Here is a 20869-nt window from a genome sequence, read left to right as displayed (position 1 = left end):
CTTTGCCAGTCCTTGGGAGGGCAAATTCCCTTCTGTGGCCAGTGCAGGTCCTCCTCTCCAGCCCCTTCTTGGGGTTGCTTTTGTGCAACTGTAATAGCTTGCATTTTATATAATATTCCAGTATTGCCAACATTCAAGACATGAATCAGGCCAAAAAAATTGGTGTAAAAATCATGAATTTTAGGGTTTTATTTGCCTTCTGCTTTTCAGACCTTTAGGATGCACTTGGGTTACCTATTCATGCTTTTCTCTGCAACAGTTCTTTTTAGAAAGTTGAGATTCATAGTCAATCAGTGAACTCCAGGTATTGCGGCTTCAAGAAAAACCGCAAACAGAGAGAGTTGCAATACATTTGGAAGAGGTGGCACTCTATTTGTCTATATAATACATTTATGCCCACGCTACCCATCATATTGCATATGCATATGCTATATAGTTATGCCATCTCAGATATTTTATATATATAAAAATCTGAGCTATGACTAAACTATTGATATTGAAATAAAAGATGGTATATCTGTACAGTAGATAGTATGCTTAAATCTACAGTTGCATAGAAATATGCCATATTTATCATCTAAAATATGTGCACATGCTGTAATGACAAGGAGGATAGAAACACCAAATCAGGAAATGCATTGTATTTCCCCCCTCCCTCAGTGCCCTCAAGTTGTATAATACTTTTGATGGCAGCTGCTGGATTAGACCCAGGAGCTTAAAAGATTAAAGAAACCACTAAAAGCAGCTAGGAGGAAGTGAAGGGTCCATTTGTCTGAATGTTTGTGTTTTCATACTGGCGGTTGAGTAGAAAATTGCAAACAGGCTCTGCCCTGCAGCGGAGGACTCTCAAACATCTGGGCGTTGCAAAGGCACAGCCTTCTATTCCAACCACACACTCGGAGGGCAGCTGACCTGCAGCGTAGTCCGTGGGCAAAGCAATGAAAGCTCAGTGCTTGCATTAGTAATCAGAATTTCGTGTCTGGGATGCTGCATGTTAAAAGGGTCTTTCCTGTACCTGTTCCCTCCCTCCCTCCTTTTTCTAACACACACAACTCAATTATTTAATGCCCTACAGTGTGCCATATTTTCTTAATGAGCAAGAGTTAAACTTCGAAATTGAAAAACACACACAAAATGGCAGGATGGGGTAAGCAACAGTTCTCTATTTGATCATGGTAACTGCTTCCACTTATACTGTCTGTCAAATTGCAGCGAAGTTTTATTTAGAATCCATTTGCCTTTTCTCCACATGGTTCCAGTCAGTCAGTCAGAGACCAGCAGCACATACTACCTTAAAAGCGGAAGAGTTCTGTGGCACCTTATAGACAGACAAGCATATTGGAGCATGAACTTTCGTGAGTGACTACCAACTTCGTCGGATGCATGCATGTCATACATCGACGAACTGGGTATTCACTCACGAAAGCTCATGCTCCAATACATCTGTTAGTCTATAAGGTGCCACAGAACTCTTCCGCTTTTACAGATCCAGACTAACACGGCTATCCCTCTGATACATCCTACCTTAAGTGAAAGATGTTCTGATTCTTTACCACCATTTCCCCTTCTCTCCCCACACCCACGGCCTGGTACCTGTTTCAAGGAGTGACTGTGTTTTTATGTGGCACTTTGGCTCTATGAAACATCTGCTGCTTTCGGGTTGTTCCCTAAACATTGTATAATCAAACCAAGGCTCAGGAGAGAGGTAAGCCAACCTCCTGTGCGTCGCTCTGAATAAGCCATCCTATGGCACAAGATGGACCTGGTGGATGTAGAAAAACACCCTGGTGCCCTTTACTCTGCTAGGGCAAAAAGAATGTCACCAAGCACATTAGGATTATTAACATTAATCTAATCTTTTCATTTGTCGAACAGATTTTTTTCAGTACATGGAGACAGTTTACTCTGTTCTTAAGACAGTGCTCCCAGATCAGCTTGTAGTTTGTTCTGTAATACTATGTGGATTTGCCTGGATTTTCAAGTAAATACATTATGTGTATGGCTTACAGATTGCTTAGGCTGTCTGCATCAATAATTAAAATGTGTGGGTGGCCACTCTGTGTGCCCCTCTAGAGTGTCTCCCCTCTTCCTTCTGTGCTTTCTCCTCTTGGTTTTTTTTCCTTCTTCCCCTAACGTAGGAAAATAAACCTGTAGCAGGGAGTCTGTCAAAGCCACACAGCTGAACCAACCTTCATTTTTTCACTAAGCAGAGGGCTTCCATTCCTGTTGCAGCTCATCACAGCTCACAAAACCAGTCTGGTCTTTGCTGTTTTCTGTACAGACACTTGGATTTGGCATTGTCAAGAACTGCCAACCTGATCCCTTAACGGTTAAAACAGTCAAACCGTTTCTATAGAGACAGGCCAATGAAAACCAAAATCAATCTTTTAAGTCTTTCACAAAAGAGGTTCCCCAGTTTTATACTACATTGTTTGGTTGCTATATTGTCCAAATCAAGGGCAAAAATGGTAGATTTGCTCAAATACTGTGAGATGTAATGTAAGAACTTGATTACAACAGTCCAGAATACTAATAATGCCACTTCTGTTGCATCTTGTCATCTTTGCTTGTCATGATTTAGATCTGTAGCATGCCATGAGAATAACCAACCACTCCCCCATCCATGTACCTCTCCCCGGCCTACCATGGAAAAGTGCGCAGAGTTTTTCAGAAATTATATTTAAAAATATACAGATATGAGCCTGGTGCTTATGTACACTTTAGACTTGGTTTTCAGAGGTGGCTTTTCCAGCTTCTAGGATAAACTGAGTTAAACTGAGAAATTATACCAAGTTATTTAAAGGAGGTTCTCTTCTCTTTCCCCTTCCCTGATCCTAATCCTTTTGAAACCTCTTGACACATACAGTAACTGGCTTCTCTACTCAATGCTCCATGTGACAGCCAGGTTTTAGTAAATGAACCTATTTGGGAACCCAGTGCAAATTATCATCATCACAATTGCTAGCCGATATGCTAGAGCCAGTCTGTCTGCCGCTGGATGGACTATGGCAGGGGTTCCCAAACAGTGGTAGGCGTACCCCGACATCTCTTGAGGGTGTGCAGGAGAAATTATGTAATGATGGACTTTATTTATTGCATTGATAATGGGCTAATCAGATGACACTTTAAAACTCCGTAGGAAGTTTGGTTATATAAAATATAGCAGTTAATTTACTTCAAAATATACCAATGAGAACACAGACGTGGGTAGTGTTAATAAGAACATACAAAGTGTCTGTGATGAGAAGAGTGAGGGGTAGGCAGAGGCAGCTGGTAGATCTGGAAGGGGAACACAAGAAGAAAAGTTTGGGAACCTCTGAACTACAGGGATTTTCGTGAGCCTACCACTCTCACTGTTTTTAAAAGTACAGTTCTTCCCACTTAAGCCTGGAGACTGAGATTCTCTCTCTCTCTCCACATTAGAATAACAGCATGGGCAGCAGCAAATATAGCTTTCACACGCTGACCCACTAATATGCTTCAGACCTGACTATCTCCGATGTTATGTACAGGAAGCAATTAAACTGTTATAGAGGAACACTGATGGCATGGTCTGTCCTTGCATTAGCATAGTATACAGGATACATATATCCACACTGTTTTGGGCTGTACTAATTTGGCACAATCACACGTGTATTATGATATACAGTGGTGGTTGTAGCATTCTGGGACTGCTGAAACACTGCACACTATGTAGTACTGTAACTAGGAGTGTGAGCATTTGGGTAACTTCCAAATATAAACACTGCATGCTGAGATGGAATGAGGAGGATGAGCTTCAATTCTTAATGGTACTGAAGAAAAATCAGTATATATGCACTGTTTTAGCTTTAACTATTGTATGTATCACATGTAAAATACCTGGGGTTGCTGTTGTGTGTTTCGGTGAATAGTGGTGTGTAGGTGTTGCAAGCTAAAGATGTTCCAATCGTTTGCCCCAGCTCGTAACCCCACACACACTCTGAATCCCTCATCCCTGGCCCCACCCAGATCCTGCACCCCCAACCGGAGCCCTCACTCCCTCCTACACCTCAACCCCTTGTCCCAGCCTGGAGCACCCATCTGTGCTCTAGCCAAGCCCTCACCCCCTCCCACACAATTGAACCCCTCGTCCCCAGCCCAGAGCCCCCTCCTGCACCCCAAACCCTTCATCCTCAGCCCTGTGAAAATGAGTGAGGGTGGGGGAGAATGAGTGACAGAGGGATGGAATGAGCGGGGGTGGAGCCTTGGAGTAGGGGTGGAGCATCAGGGAAGGGGAGGGGCAAGGGGTATTCAGTTCTCTGAAATTAGAAAGTTGGCCACCCTAGCCCTGAGTAGAGTTGAAACTCATCATATTCATAGAATATCAGGGTTGGAAGGGACGTCAGGAGGTATCTAGTCCAACCCCCTGCTCAAAGCCGGACCGATCCCCAACTAAATCATCCCAGCCAGGGCTTTGTCAAGCCTGAACCTTAAAAACCTCTAAGGAAGCAGATTCCACCACCTCCCCAGGTAACCCAGTCTAGTGCTTCACCACTCTCCTAGTGAAAAAGTTTTTCCTAATATCCAACCTAAACCTTCTCCACTGCAACTTGAGACCATTACTCCTTGTTCTGTCATCTGGTACCACTGAGAACAGTCTAGATCCATCCTCTTTGGAAACCCCTTTCAGGTAGTTGAAAGCAGCTATCAAATCCCCCCTCATACTTCTCTTCTGCAGACTAAATAATCCCAGTTCCCTCAGCCTCTCCTCATAAGTCATGTGCTCCAGCCCCCTAATCATTTTTGTTGCCCTCCGCTGGACTCTTCAATTTTTCCACATCCTCCTTGTAGTGTGGGGCCCAAAACTGGACACAGTACTCCAGATGAGGCCTCACCAATGCTGAATAGAGGGGAATGATCCTGTCCCTCGACCTGCTGGCAATGCTCCTACTTATACAGCCCAAAATGCTGTTAGCCTTCTTGGCAACAAGGGCACACTGTTGACTCATATCCAGCTTCTCATCCACTGTAACCTCTAGTCCTCCTCTGCAGAACTGCTCCCTAGCCACTTGGTCCCTAGTCTGTAGCAGTGCATGGGATTCTTCCATCTAAGTGCAGGACTCTGCACTTGTCTTTGTTGAACCTCATCAGATTTCTTTTGGCCCAGTCCTCTAATTTGTCTAGGTCCCTCTGTGTTCTATCCCTACCTTTCAGTGTATCTACCACTCCTCCCAGTTCAGTGTCATCTGCAAACTTGCTGAGGGTTCTAACCACGCCATCCTCCAGATCATTAATGAAGATATTAAACAAAACCAGGACCAACCCTTGGGGCACTCCACTTGATACCGGTTGCCAACTAGACATGGAGCCATTGATCACTACCTGCTGAGCCTCATGATCTAGCCAGCTTTCTATCCACCTTGTAGTCCATTCATCCGGCCCATACTTCTTTAACTTGCTGGCAAGAATACTGTGGGAGACCATATCAAAAGCTTTGCTAAAGTCAAGGAATAACACATCCACTGTTTTCCCCTCATCCACAGAGCCAGTTATCTCATCATAGAAGGCAATTAGGTTAGTCAGGCATAACTTGCCCTTGGTGAATCCATGCTGATTGTTCCTAATCACTTTTCCTCCTTGCATTACCAGTTCAAGTTAAATATGGTCCACAGAGCAGAATCCTGCAGGTACCCATTTGGATCAACAAAACACAGTGTGTATTAAACTGTCTACACTGGTCTGCCATCAAATTCCATTTCATTTTCAAAGTCTTAGTATTAAGACTGGTAGTGGTCTATGTCTGATGTGAATGTAACACTATATATCCTGGACCATCCACTGAGGGGTGAGGAGCCTTTGTTCACATTGCTCTACAACTGTGAAGTTTTGTTTCTGTACTGTGCATTTCTTCTCTCCTGGTCAGACTGGAAGTTGTGTGGATGTGAAAGGAGATGACTGTATGAATCGTGTGGAATCTCAAAGGGACTAAGAGAGGTTTTTGGATTGATCAATTCCCAGTTTAAAAAAAAAATGAACCTACCGTGGAAACTTAACAAAAAAGAACCTGCCATTTACCAATGTTACCATTTAGACTTTAGTTGCACAATTCCCCATTTTGAGTATCAGGAATGTTGCAAATAGAGCAAAGAGAGATGCCTACTGAATATTGTCTGAAGTAGAAGACAGTTATTGCATCCTTCTTCATAAGACCTGCCACATTAAATGCTGCTTAGTTCATTGCTAAAACAATTACATTTCTTACATTGCTAAACAGATGTTTATAACCACAAATACGAGAGACCGCATGCCTGATTCTATTCTGTTGCACCAGCGTAGGCAATTTTGCTTGCAATCCAGCACATTTTGGACTACATGTTCCACCAGAAACAGTAGGGCCTATCACTTAGTTCTATCAGAGTTCAGCTCTCAGGAATCTCCGCTTTCCATCCACCATTGCACGCTGCTCAGTGTTCTCTAATAGTGTGTCAATCAGATTCTTAAATGGTGTGGTCAGGTTATATATCTCCATATCATGGATCCCGTTCCTATCTGGAACTTGAATATAGTGCTGGCAAGGTTGATGAATCCACCCTTGAACTGATGGCTACCTGCTCCTTACTGCACCTATCTGTGAAAGTAGTATTTTGGGGAGCTGTTACATCCATGATGAGTGGTGTTAGCTGGCCATCCATACACAATGTTTTTGTAAGGATAAGGAATACTTTATCTGCATCTGAAATGCTGTCTAACGTAGTTTTGGGATGCCACCTCATTAAGTCATCTATCTAATGACATTCTTTCCTAAGCCCCCTTCTCTAAAGATTTAGACCTTGGCTCTGTAAAGGGCTTTGGCCTTTTATTTGGACAGAGTAGGGCTTTTACATCCTCATCTGAACTCTTCATTTCAGTTGCTGACAGGATGAAAGGCCTTCCAGTCTCAACTCAAAATTTCATCTTGAATTTCATTCTGCATACATCTGTACTACAACATTGCCCCTCTGCTACTCCACAAGATACCAGGTCTCTGACCCATTCTAGCTTAAAAATTTGAATAAATGTATAAAGAAAATGAAGTTTTCATGGCCACTCTAATCTCCATCGTCTCCTAGATGGAGTCCAGTGACTGGTATGCTGCCCTGTACTTGAAGCATGTATATTTCTGTGTGGCTATCCAACAAAGACATAGGGAATCCCTGAGATTTCTGATCAACGCCACTCATCAGTTTACAGTCTGCTTTTTGGCCTATCTGCAGCCCCGGCAGTATTTACAAAATACTTGGTAGTGATGGCTGTGTTCTTAAGGAAACAAGTGTGTATCTATTTCATTACCTAGATAACTGGCTAGTACATCATCCCAGCTGTTCATTTCAAGTCCCAACAGGATGAAAACCCCTTCTAATCATGACGCAGAAGTTTTCATTCGGTATTTCATTCTGCATATGTCTGTGCCACGACATTGCCAAGGTACCCCCGCTGAGCAGGTGATAGCATGCTCTACAGGATCTCAAGCACTTCTGTAGCATTTCTGGCCAAAGTGCCTGTAGCAAATATGGATACATTTACAACTCATTATGTTATGTCTCAGCATTCTGAGAACCTGTTGTTCTACAGCTGTTCAGATAGACTCCGAAACCCATTTCTGGTTGAGCTGCCTCTGCGTTATCAGAAGCAGAATGGACATCTGCAAACATTGAAAGAAAAACCTGTTACTAACCTGGTTTGTCACTATTGTTCTTAGAGATGGTGTTCTTCACTCTGAAGTTGCACATCCACTTCCTGACCCACTCTCCTTCCCCTCTGTTGGAGTCTGTCTGATAAGAAGGAACTAAGAGGGATCTGTGACAGCTCTGCCCTTTTACTATTGTTTAGTGGCGTGACACTGTTGAAGACAGACCCACCGTCCTTAGGAAAAAATCTCTGACTCACGCACACGAACCTGGTGAAGTGGACGTGTGCAACACATCCTGAAGAACAACAGTTACCAAAAAGATTAGTAACTTTTTTACAGCAGTATAACAGACAGGAATTTGGCTTAAGGAGCTGAACGGAAACATTAATCAAGAGTCACTGCTGCTTAGCTATCCTGGCTGTATTAGAATATGCTAATATACTAGATATATTGCCCCTTGATCTAAAAAATATTAACTCAGCTTTGTGAAACTAGTTGTGTTCATTGGCCTTTTCCTGTGACCACATAAGCAAAGGGAAAAGACTGCAAACTAGTCTGTTCTCAGAAAGATTGTTTTTGTTTTTTTAAAAACTAAAGCTGAATCTTTTTAATAAACTGGTATAATTGCTGGTCTGTGTAAGTGGAGACATATGATACGTATGTTTGTGACAGTATTTTCCAGAGGAATGGTTCGACGTGCTAAGTAACCAGGCTCATTTTGCGCGAATGCAAATATTATTCACAAAGTATTACCATAATTGATGCACCAAGCCACTGTAGAGTAAATAATGTGTTGTGTGTGGGAAGCAAGCTAGAAGTCAATGAATATTAAAGAACATAACCTCATTTTTAAAGGGAAACTTCACACTCATTATGATCACTCTGAAGTTAAATAGCAACATAAGTTAAAATTGGCAGGTTGCTTTGTGGTTTTATATTCTATATAGTATGTCTTCTTGAATGGTACTATATGTATGTATGTTGCATGTGTGTATGTACATACGGGGCTGCATTCTCTATGCACGTTCAGCCAATTTTTGCTGCTGTGTGCTTTTGTACATGATGGGCTTTGTGCATGATGCATACATGCTTGTGTACATACAAAGCTAGAGTCTTCACTCTCTTCAGCTGATTCTTGCTGCTCTCTATGTGCAAAATAGCCTTCAGTCAGGATTCAAATGACATTTGAGCGTTCTGCTGCTTCGTGGAAATCCCTGAGTGGTGTAGATCCAGTGTAATGGCTTCAGTGTCATGCGTCATCCCAGCCCCTGCTGTATGTGGAGTGACTGGGGCCGAGATTACAGGACCTGTATCGCTGCTATCCTTGGCTGCTGTAACATCCCTTGAAACCACGGGCAGCCAAGTAATGTTAATTGGCTTTCAGGCTGCTCTCCGTTACGCCAGGGGGAGGTGGAGCATGGCAACCTCATGATCCAGAGAATACAAATCACTTTTGCACCCCTCCCCTCTTGAACTGCACCAGATGCATAAAGTCTGAAACCAAGAATCTGGCCCACACTGGTTTTTTAATATATATCTATATAGGATCAGTAACTTAGATTGAGTGAGCTTCATAAGGGTCAATGTAGACAGGCTCTGTTGTCAATCCCTCTTATCCAGGGGTTCTCAAACTGGGGGTCGGGACCCCTCAGAGTTGGAGGTTATTACACAGGGGGTTGCGAGCTATCAGCCTCCACCCCAAACCCCGCTTTGCCTCCAGCATTTATAGTGGTGTTAAATATATAGGAAAGTGTTTTTAATTTTTAAGGGGGGGTCGCACTCAGAGACTTGCTGTGTGAAAGGGGTCACCAGTAAAAAAAAATTTGAGAAACACTGCACTACATCTAACACATTACTGTCATATTCACCTACTAAGAATGAGGTATAGGATATCAAATGAAAGCTAGTGACACACTGATCGATAATACCATTGTGAACTGTATGTATTAATACCATATAAGGAATTATGGATACTTACTGATATTTATGCTTTAAAGTCTGTAACCAAACAGGATTTCTTCCAGACCAGAGGGAGGATAGTTATCTCCCTGTTCTCTAATTGACGGTGGTGATGCCAGAGATGAAGGGCAGTTCATTTGTATCAAAGGTAAACTGGAGGCACAAATAACACAAGGATGTGCAATAGGCATCGGAAGACCCTGGAGTCTGAACTGCAGGTATTAATTCTGGCTTAGGATAAAAACAATAAACTTTTGTGAGTATAAGTAGAAGCAAAAAGACGTGTTGGTTGTCCTTCATTGATGGAACAAACAGGTCATCGCTCTTTGCATCTATGAATGATGGATCCCCAACCAAGTAGGCTGGTGACACTGAGACATGGCTATAGGTGAGAACTGGTTTAGACAAAGCTTGGTGCCTGCTAGCTTATATGTAGATAGTTGGAAGCATATTATACTTTTTGTTTTATTTGTAACTATTTTCTGTTCTCTGCTTGGAATCATTTTAATCTTTGTTCTTTTTAAATACTTACTCTTGTCTTACTATAATGTCACGTTAGTGCTGTTATAGTAAAATGAGGTGTGCATCCTCAGCCTAGCCAACAGGCTGGTGTGTATTTTCTCTCTTTGGAAAAAGCTGAATCGGTATGTCTGGGGGCATCTAGTAACAGGGCTGGATTCTGCAAGGAGAAGCTTCTGGAGAGTTGGGGAACTGAAATTTGCCTGAAAGGCAAAGTGGGACTGGTATAGTGCTAAGGAATGGGGAGGGGGGCTGAGGGGGGCAGGGGGAGCTGGCTAACAGACAAGGGAGGCAGGGAGCTGTTACACAACATTGCACCAACAAATTCCTCTTTTGCTAAAGCAGAAGGGTGACAGGGTGAGTTATAGTTCTGGATGCAGAGTGACAGAAGAAATTTTGTTTAGCATGAAGGCTCAAATCCCACTGGGTATGGAAACACACCATTGCACATCTCATAATGTATTAAGCATGCAATAGTGCATATTTGATTTAATTTTTCTTTAACATTTTTAAATAGTTGTACATTCAAGAAAACAAACAACAACAATGTAAGGTCAGACAGAAAGATGCAGTGTTACCAAACATACAAACTAAAGACCCCTATTCAGCAGAACACTTGAGCATGTTTTTAAGTCTCATTGGTCAGATCTCAAATGCTGTAAATGGTCATCACTCCATACAAGTCGGTGGAGCAATGACAATTTACACCACCTGAGGATCTATTGTGCTGTCTTTAAAGGGATGTGTTTAGAGTTAAGCATGTTCTTAAGTGTTCTGTTGAATAGAGGTAGACTTAAACACTTGCTTAAGTACCTTGCTGAATTGAGGCCTGAGTCCTCTAAACCTTGATGTCTCCTCATTTCCAGAACTAAATGGTTTCTTAGGATTTTGTCAGATGTTTTGTGTGTGTGTGTGTGTGTGTGTGTGTGTGTGTGTGTGTGTATATATGTATATATATGTATATATATATATATATATATATATATATATGTATATATGATATCCCATATCCTTTACACCTATACCCTTTGTGTTCCTTTCCTTGAAGCACATCCTCCTCCCTCCCCCACTTCTTGCTGTGCAATTCCTGTTCCATATGTAAGTGAGAGAGATACAGGGATGCCTGAATGTTGTACTATAAGGTGCTACTTAGGCCACGTCTACACTACAGAATAAAATCGAAATGATTAAAACCGGTTTTATAAAACAGGTTTTATAAAATCGATTTTACGCGTCCACCCTAGGGCACATTACTTCGGTGGTGTGCGTCCATGGTCCCAGGCTACCATCGATTTCCGGAGCGGTGCACTCTGGGTAGCTACATTAAAGGAATGAGACCAATAACTTCGATTTCCATCCACACTAACCCTAAATCGATATAGTAATATCGTTTTTAGGGTTACTCCTCTCGTTGGGGAGGAGTACAGAAATCGATTTTAAGAGCCCTTAAAATCGATTTAAAGTGCCTTGTAGTGTGGACGGGCACAGAGTTAAATCGATTTAACGCTGTTTAAATCGATTTAACTGTGTAGTGTGGACCAGGCCTCAGCAAGGCAAGATGATGGAGCATCCCAGGAATTAATCTGGTCTGCATATGTGAAGCTGAGACCTGTGTAGGTCAGACCACTTGTGTGTTCTTAAAATGCAAGTTTTTCTCTTGATAAGGTAGACCTGCTTGGAAAGTTGACACTCAAATAACCAAGCACTAATATAAGAACTAGGTATGAGTTATTTAAATTGTTAAAACAGTGTCCAGGATTGTACAGGCAGAGTTTAACCTTTCAATCGCATTAATCAGTTTTTTTGTTTGGGGGCCTTTTTTTAAAAGTTACAGATAAAAATGCTGCAGTTTATATCTGAGAGATGAAAAATGCCTATTTTAAGCAACCTTCTGAGTATCCTAACACATGGAATTGTGGCACAATTACTTACGTCATGTAATATCAGTGGCTTTCCTTAATGTAACCTGATATAATTCAATATGTCAGAAATAACATATTGTGAGCAATCAGGAGGCTGGCTTTGATTAAGCATACTGGGTATAAATGTGGCCAGTCTGTCTCTTGAATCTGAATATGTAAACTTAGTGATGGTATAGAACTTGTCATCTATAAACTGTGTTTCCCACTCTTTGAACCTTTTAAGAGGTGATGTTATTCCTTAGCCTTAATTTCAGCCTGGAGAGTGAGCTCCCTTGTGAATTTAATGTGCCCCACCGCTGCACTCTGCATTAGTATTTCACAAGAAAAGATGGCTCTTCAAGCTATCCTCTTTTCTTCTTAACCTGAACTGTGTTCTAGGTTTCCTTTGAGTCAGGAAGCGACGCTCTAGGAAAGAGGAGCTCTTCTGAGCTGGTATATCCTGAGATACGCAGGGTTGTTCTGGGCTGCTGCCATTTCCCACACTGGACAATTACTATCATGAGGAAGAACACACAAATTCAGGAATGAAGGAAATTACCGATTTTTTTGGAATTGGTTTGCCAGTGTCTTTAAGAAAGACGGTTTGAAAAACTCCTGTGAGGGAACACTCATTATGTTGCTTTGCTATTGGAAACCTAACATTGACTCTACATTGGTGTGGCTGCAGTAAATTATACCAAGGAGTGAGTGTCTGTTTAATCCTATCCCTACCCAAATATAAAAGTGTTGAATTGACACAGTTGGGGATGAAAGCCCTCCTTCCATAAAACACACATACACACAGGTGTGATGGGAGTGCCTGCTTCCCCACCTCACACTAGTTATATGGCATGGAACCACCCTGAATGATCCATCTCTGGGGGTTTAGAGATACATTTGGTCTCCAAGCCCATTTAATCCTTGATCTCTCTGCTGAGTTTGACAACCACGGTGCTGGTTACAATTACTGTGGACACTAACTAATTTGCCTCTACACTAGGCTTGCCAACTGTCTAATCACGCAAACCCAAACACCCTTGCCCTGCCCCTGCCTTTGCCCCCACTCACTCCATCCCTCCCCCGCCCCACACACTCTCACTCACTTTCACCAGGCTGGGGCAGGGGCTGCGGTTGCAGGGTCTGGGAAGGAGTTTGGGTATGGGCTCTGGGCTGGGGCCAGGGAGTTGAGGTGTGGGAGAAGGTGCATGGTGTGGGGTTCGGGAGGGAGTTTGGGTGCAGGAGGGGGATGCAGGGTGTGGGCTCTGGGCAGGGGTTACTGTGCAGGCTCCAGCTGGTCGGCGCTTACGTTGGGCAGCTCCTGAAAGCGACCAGCACATCCCTCTGGCAGCAGCTGATAGGCGGGGGGCCCAGGGGGGCTCCACGTGCTGCCCCTTCTGCAGGCACGACCTCTGCAGCTCCCATTGGCTGTAGTTCCCAGCCAATGGCCGCTGCATAGTTGGTGCTTGAGGCGAGGGTAGCGCGTGGAGTCTCCCTCACTCCCCCAGGGGCCGCAAGGATGTGCTGACCGCTTCCAGGAGTGGCATGGAGCTAGAGTAGGCAGGGAGCCTGCCTTAGCCCTGCTGTACTGCCAGACTTTTAGTGCCTAAAATCTCCAGGTTTGGCTTCAGTAGCCTCTGGGAGACTCCCGGTGAAACCAGCAGGATTGGCAACCCTACTCTACATGGCTATCAAATCATAATAGCTCTCTCATACTTCCAACCTGAGTTGGATTTAAACCAGAGTTTCCTTTTTAAAATATGGGCCTCAGTATGGTTTGACAGCAGCATGTTTTATGAAGAGATTTTCAGACAACTCTCAAGATGAAGGAGCAGATGGTGTTGATGGAAGAGCATGTTATAAGAAACTAGAAAGGATTATTATCCTATTTATGACAGACAGCAAGATGCCACATTATTGTCCATGAGCCAGAACAGTGAGGATTCTCCTTAGGCTTTCATGTGAATCAAATGCACCCTGTAATCTGGGTCCCCTGAGGACACTGGAATCCTGGTTTGTTTAGCACATTTAGAGACAAATCGTTTTTTGTTTTTAAATTCCCACTCATTTTGGCACCACTCCCCGGCAACCTCTGCATTAAGCTCACTGCCTTTTTGGTATGTAAAGGAGTTTGGGTGAAGACTGAGCTGGCAGAATTTTGGAATTGTTCTGGAACAGAAATCCTGCTAGGAAATGTGGCTGTCGTTAAACGAATCTGAATTGTTGGCACATTCTAAATCTTGGGGAATTGGCCACCTCCTCTGGGAGATGAAAAGGGACACACAATAAAAGCTTAATCGTTTTGGATTATTTTAAATTAAATTTAGTCTCCCTTGTTGAGATATTCTGATCTTTGGAAATGTTTGCACCTTTACAGAACTCGTATGCCTTTGCCCTCTGCTCCTAATAGTTTTCCAATGGTCACTGGTTTTGGTGATGCTTTAGAATCCGTGTATGAATTCTGAAATATTCTTCCCTTTCCTACCCTCCTAACAATAATTCTTCTAACGCTTTGGTGGAGATGGCAGTATATTTGTTGTCTAGTTTATGCCCCACATTTGTAACAATCTCATGCTTAATTTTCTTGTCTGGAAGGTGTAAATGCAACTTCAGTAAAATAAGCGTAGAATCTTTCCTGTTCTGGTGGTGGCAAGCAGCCAGATGAAGGCAGCTGAGAATTTTTCCGGAGTGTATGTGATGAGAGCTGTTCAGAGCTGACATGCCTTCCTCCACCCAATCCCAGTGTACCTTTTGTAGAGGGCAGTGTCCTTTGAACCTTTAGGCTGCTTTAACCTATTTTGGGGCTAGCACAGATCATCCAAGAGAATCAGGGAGCCTTAGGTGGTGGATCCATTGCTTCATCTGGCTTCTTGGAGTCTCTGCTGGTCTTCCCAGTTAACTGATACTTGTGCATTTATACCACACCATGTATGAGGTAAAATAAGGGTCAGATGGCTAGCTTCGTAAATCCCATCAACTCTCCTACCACAGTAGCTACAGAAGAGATGTTTAGCAGGGCATGTTTTTCCAATCATTGTCTTTTTCCTTTGTCCCCCAGGGCAGGAGCAGACCCCAAATGCTGGCATGGCTAAACAGCATAGAAAAACATACAGGGTGTCGGGGAAGAAGTCGTGTACTGTTTTGAAGCATCTTCAGAGTCAAATCTAAGATGCCTCTGTTTTGTTTGCCCTGTGTTGTTATGCGAATGGCTTGGTAATGGAGAAAGTGAAAGCATCATAAATCATATGTTGTGCTATAAAGGATTAGGAGGGTGTATTAACAAGCTTGTACCAGTCATCTACTGAAAAGCAATCTAGTAAGCAATCTTCCTTCCTTTTTTACCCTACCTCACATTGTAAACTATATTGGATTATGGCAAAATCAACTTAATAAATCCAAAGGAAGCCCTTTAATTCAGGACAATTGCAGATGTTCTGCTGAAGGACAGCTACCTGTAGAAAAGGCCCCATATTGGTTCTCATTGCATACAAGTAGGATCTACACAGTAAATGACTTCATCTTGTTGATGGATGTATGAAGGAGAGGTACAGATTAGCATAATTTTGGACATGGATGTTTTCATGTATTAGAGATGAATTCATAACAAATGTTTTGTTTGTGCAGTGACAATTCCCTTAACAAGTGAAGATGAATTGCCTAACTGAAGCTATGCTATTGTATGATGAACTGTTTAGACAATAGCTGTATTAAATATGAAACACACATACATTGCAGACAAAATGCTGACATAGGGAGCGTCAAAATAAATGATGGTACTGTTCTCAAGTCATGAAGATAAATGCTATGCTTAAAATTAAATGGTTGTGTTCTCCCTGTGTATACGCACATATGTGCTTGTGTAGCTGTCTGTGCACGTAAGCAACAGTCGGACGGGGTTGCTAATAACTGGTATCTTTGGTATTCTCAGCAGCGGTGTGAAAGATTAAGTGAACATGGAGAGCAGCTCCACCTGGGTCACTGTTGAGCTGGAGAAGTTGGCACTGCTGCTGCCTATTCTGTGATTGTCCTGTGGTTATAAAAGGTCTCTAGAGACAGCCCAGGCCACTCGTGTGCATTAGATTCACTTTTTAAAACAAACAAAAAGTATAAGAATAAAACCATAAGAGAGTTCCTGAGCCATGGAACACAAGCTGACATAAGATACTGTTAAGCCACTGTCTGGTTGTCTCCAGAGCCCTGAATCCAGGGCTCAGTTGTTTTCAGCCACACCCATGTGCTGTGGACAATGTGGGGCCACGCTAACACACTAGAACCCACCAAGAGATACTGTGCCTCAGGTACAGTCCTTCCCAGAGCTCCTGGATCAGCGCAAGTCCAGCTGCTGCTACTCCCTATAACGGGATGTGTCACAATGTGCTGTTCTTTGTGGACACTGGCATTGGGAGGGTGTGGATATGTCTTCGGTCCATCTCCTCCCTGCCCCCGGTGGGGTGGATAATAGCCTAGATGGTGCTAGCAGGGAGCATGTTCCTGGGCAGAGATTTCAATTATGGCAGTTCCCTATGCAGAGGTGTAGGGTGGGGTTGGGAGGCTCCTTGTACCATCTCCCTCCCTGGCACACCTCTGTATGGCCTAGACACAGTCTGGTCCATTTATTTATTTGCTACTTCTACTATGTGAAGAAATCAGAAGCTGACACATTTGAAACTGCTCTGGTTTCCTCTGGTTTTCACTTTCACTTGCAGTTTGAACATTTCCTTTCCCTCATTGTATTTAGTATGTGATATCTGTATGTTTTCTGAAATTTCCCATTGTCATTGTGGTTCACAACTGAGCATACCATATTCAGGACAAACTGCTGAGAAATAGGGCAGACACACCCCAAAGCTTGTGGTTTATTCTCCCATAAAATATACCAATCCAGCAACAAAAATAGACATCTGTCTCATCACACTGGCTAACAAGTCAGAAATGCGGCCTCCTTGGGTATTCCAGTTCTTGTACCACCACCAGAAACACTAAACTTAATGATGAGTGGTTATTTAAAACCAATTTAATCAACCGAAGAGTTCTTCTGATCCCAAAGGGCCAGCCACATACTCAGGCGAATATACAACTCAGATCTTACCCAATAATCATGCTGTTGCCAATCCTTGAGTATCTAAAGGTTTGTTTATAAAAATAAAGAGAGAAAAAAGTGAGTTAAAATTAGTTAAAGGAATCAAATACACAACAATTGCCAAGTTCTTGGATCAGGCTTGTAGCAGTGAAAAAATAGATTGCTGGCTTAAGTCAAGACTCTGTTTGCTGCCAAATCATTGGAAGGTTCTCGCTCTGTCCCATGGTTAGAATGCTCCCATTAGTATAAGTTCAGAGGCTTGAGCAGGAGAGAGGCAAAACGGAGATGTTTGCTGGGCTTTTTATAGCTTCTGCCAAGTGAAGGGGAAACCCATTGTGCTAATTTGTAGAAAATTACAAGTAACAAGATGGTGTTTGGAGTCACATGAGCAAGTCATATGTCCATGCATGCTTTAGCCGAGGCCATTACCCATACTCTACTTAGAATTTTCACATGAAAGTCCATCAGGTGTGGATGGGCAACTTCCATGGTCCATTGTGAGTTAAGTGTACCTTGATGGGCCATTCAGCTTGAATCGTCCCTTTATGATGCACCGACTAAATACTTGTGGGTGTTACCACATGAGCTAACACATTTGAAATACAGGTACATAGTCAATATTCATAACTTCAGATACCAAAACAATACATGCATACAAATAAGAAAATCCATATTAAACAAATTATAACTTTTCCATTGACGCCTTACTTGATAGACTGTATACAAGATCTGTTGCCATTATAGAACAGTGGTAGCAACAATGATCTAAATGGTTGTATTTTAATCTGATAACGTCACACCCATAAACCAACAGAGGCTGAAATTTTCAAAGCCATTTAAGGTTTTTAGTCACAACTTTCATTAAATTCAGTAGAGGTTGTGCATCTACATCCCTTATGCAGCTGTGGAAACTGCCGTTGGCAGGTACTTCAGTGGCCTCAGTCATGCAGTCATCACAGCATGTATTTCATGCACTGTCCAGAGCTTTCTGCATTAAGATCACCTTTTTTTGGCAGGGAATGTTTAGGGTCTATTTTTCATCTTGCAATGAATTTTTAGGCACAAACAATAATAATTCTAAGACTAATAGCCCCATTTAGATTTGATACAATTGCAGGAACAAAGCATTTTATTTTGAATCAATCTGCCTAATTTGCAGTAGAATATTTAACATGCTAATCTTTGAGCCCACAATTGATGGCCAGCGCACAATTACGCCCCCAAAACCAGAAGCTGTATTTAAAAATGACCCCCAAATTTAGTGATTTGAAGAAATAAATAGTTGTTTAACAAAGAAGAATCATAAAACTGAAAGGGACCTTGAGAGGTCATCTAGTCCAGTCCTCTGTACTCAAAGCAGAACTAAGTATTAGCAGGACTAAGAAAGATGGTCTCATAGCTTAGACACTAGACTGGGACTTAAATATGGGTTCACTTCCCAGCCTTGCCACAGACTTGCTATGTGATTGTGGGTAAGTCACCTCTCCCCCTTTGAGGCAGGGAGAGATTTCTACTTCCCTATTTCATATGGTCATTGGGTATATAAATGAATATTTGTTGGGCACTAACATGCCCATATGCTCATTGTATAGAAGTACCTACATAAATGTAAGAAAGTCATTTCCTTTGTGAGGTTTTGTGCTCAAGTTGAGATGCTGAGGTCATAGAGTACATCAGGATACATGTCTACTTAGTTTTTACTCTTAGTATACAACAAATAAAATGGAAATAAAATAGTCTGTTTTTTCTATCCTGCCTTCGAAACCTGATATGCACCAGGTTCCAATATGGAATTGGAAGGGAGGAGCTGCTGATGAGGTGCAAATTGAGAACTAATCCTGCATTGGCCAGGAAGAAATGAATAGTCTAATAGGTCTTTTCCAACTGCAATTTCTATGTTTCTGTGAACGTTAGTCTCATGTTGCCGGCTGGTAAAAGTGTTCACACATGTTATTGCAAAATATTAATCTGTTGGTATCAAAGATTAGTCTGCCCGTCTGTCCAGGAGGGGAGAGACTTAGGGTGAGAGGAAGAGTCTGGCTTTTGATTGTGTGCTCTGGTTACATGGCTGTGTTACTAACGCTGGGGAATTGTAAAGGAGATATTTGCTTTATGCTTAAGAGGCTTTATTGTTTCTAAACTATATTTAGTTCTGTAATCTTTCTTTGGGGTGGGGGGAGGACTTTCAGGGGGACACTCTAAGAATGCTGCTGTCCTGATTAGTAGGGGAGGAAGGGGTTAAAGCCACATGGTGGACTCTCCGAATGGGCAAGCGCTGTTGTCAGAATAATGTTTAGCCAGGTGTTAATCTGTGCCTGGAGGGAAGTGCTGGAGTTCATTATTCATCCCACTGGGGGAGGTCCTGGTCCTGGGAGGCTGCCAAGTCTGAAGCCAGCCTCCTGGCTTTACTGACATGTGCCATTTGTGATGAATGCAGCTGAAGTCCATTTGAGGAATTCTCTTGTCAGACAGCCAAGCTGACAGAGAAACTCAGAGCGAGGCATTCAGAGAGCACTGTTTCAGAAGGCAAAATCGCACTCAGCATTAGAAGGGCATAGAGGGACAAAATTGGAGCCACAAAGGGAGAGCATCTTTTTTGTTTGTTCTTTCCCACCCCACGCTCACACGCACACAATACTGTGCCATCCTTGGGAAAAGGTTGACTCTGGAGGAACCTTGCTGGCACACTGCTATTCCTCAGCAGACTAGTCTCCCCACCCCCACTCTGAAGGGCAGGAGGTGAAACAATGATCAAGTCAAGTTGGTTCTATGTCAAGTTCAAGTATGCGGAGAAGGTAAGTCAATATGTTTTCTCTTCCAGCCTTTCCCAAGGGAGATACGCATATGTATCCCTCCAGACTCCTTCTCTTGACAGGCAGTTCTGGCCACCAGTAGAGCTAATACTGCCTAGAAGTTTCACTGGTGAATGCATTTTCCCATGGCTTAATAATTTTCTGATGAAATCCAGCACAGTGCAGAATGTTCACTTGAAATCTGACAGGTAGCAGGCAGCTGTAGCTGTAGCATGGTACAAGGTGGAAGGAGAAGAAAATCTTGCATCTAGTTCCTAAGGCAGTCGCTTTTAAAACAGCAGCTGTAAAGATGTGCTTCTTTCCTTTGTGTGTGAGGATCTGAAGACAGAAAGATATCTTGTTCCGTGGAGCTGGTTTTGAGATGTGACCTGCTTCTGTGCTGAAATTGGTGCTTTCATTTCTTGAATGGTGAAGCAGATGTTTAATTGTCCTTAAATCTTCATGAGAAAAGAAGTCTTTATTGATCAAACAGGAGGAAAATGTATTTCAAGACAGTTTAACTACAGTATTTTGATACTTTGCAATCAAATTGAATTGCTAATGATTATTACTGACGTGTTCCCCCTTGGCTCTCATCGATCTCTCTCTCAGCCTTGTCTGTGTCTGGTCTCCTTTAGTACCTTGTTGCTGGGAGTGGGGGACAGATGACAGAGATTTACATTGAAACCTAATTGCACTGAGTATCTCCCTTGTGGGGTTTTCCTACCCCAGATTTAAAAAATGATCTCATTGCTGGTAGCCCTGAGACCCATTCAGACACAACCTTCTTATAATTTTCATCCCAGCAAAACGGTGAAGAGTCAAAAACAACTTCTTGAGAACCACAAACAACAATCACCGTCTCCCCTCCCTGGCCCTAATCATCCCTCACCAATTTTCAAATCTGTCTCTCAAAACAAGAGACAAAGCTTCGTATGTTTAATGTGCATTTTCTATTCTTGACAGGAGTCCCATGTTGATTTATTTGTGT

At 42.6% G+C, this 20869-nt stretch overlaps 1 protein-coding gene across 6 annotated transcripts in view; it reads left to right on the top strand.

The window, feature by feature from the left end:
- AUTS2 (activator of transcription and developmental regulator AUTS2) overlaps positions 1 to 20869 on the top strand; it is a 952757-nt gene that overhangs the window by 302710 nt on the left and 629178 nt on the right. Inside the window, exon 1 of one of the 6 annotated variants that reach the window (XM_030536823.1) lies at positions 19792 to 19881. The exons of the other annotated variants lie outside the window; for them this stretch is intronic. Coding sequence (XP_030392683.1) covers positions 19834 to 19881 — 48 coding nt within the window. The 5' untranslated portion in view covers positions 19792 to 19833. Of the gene's footprint in view, positions 1 to 19791; positions 19882 to 20869 lie in introns of those variants that run through there. 6 annotated transcript variants of the gene reach the window in all.

The sequence above is a fragment of the Gopherus evgoodei genome, chromosome 17 (assembly GCF_007399415.2).
Source record: "Gopherus evgoodei ecotype Sinaloan lineage chromosome 17, rGopEvg1_v1.p, whole genome shotgun sequence".
NCBI lineage: Eukaryota > Metazoa > Chordata > Testudines > Testudinidae > Gopherus > Gopherus evgoodei.
This window is presented reverse-complemented; position numbering and strand designations above follow the sequence as displayed.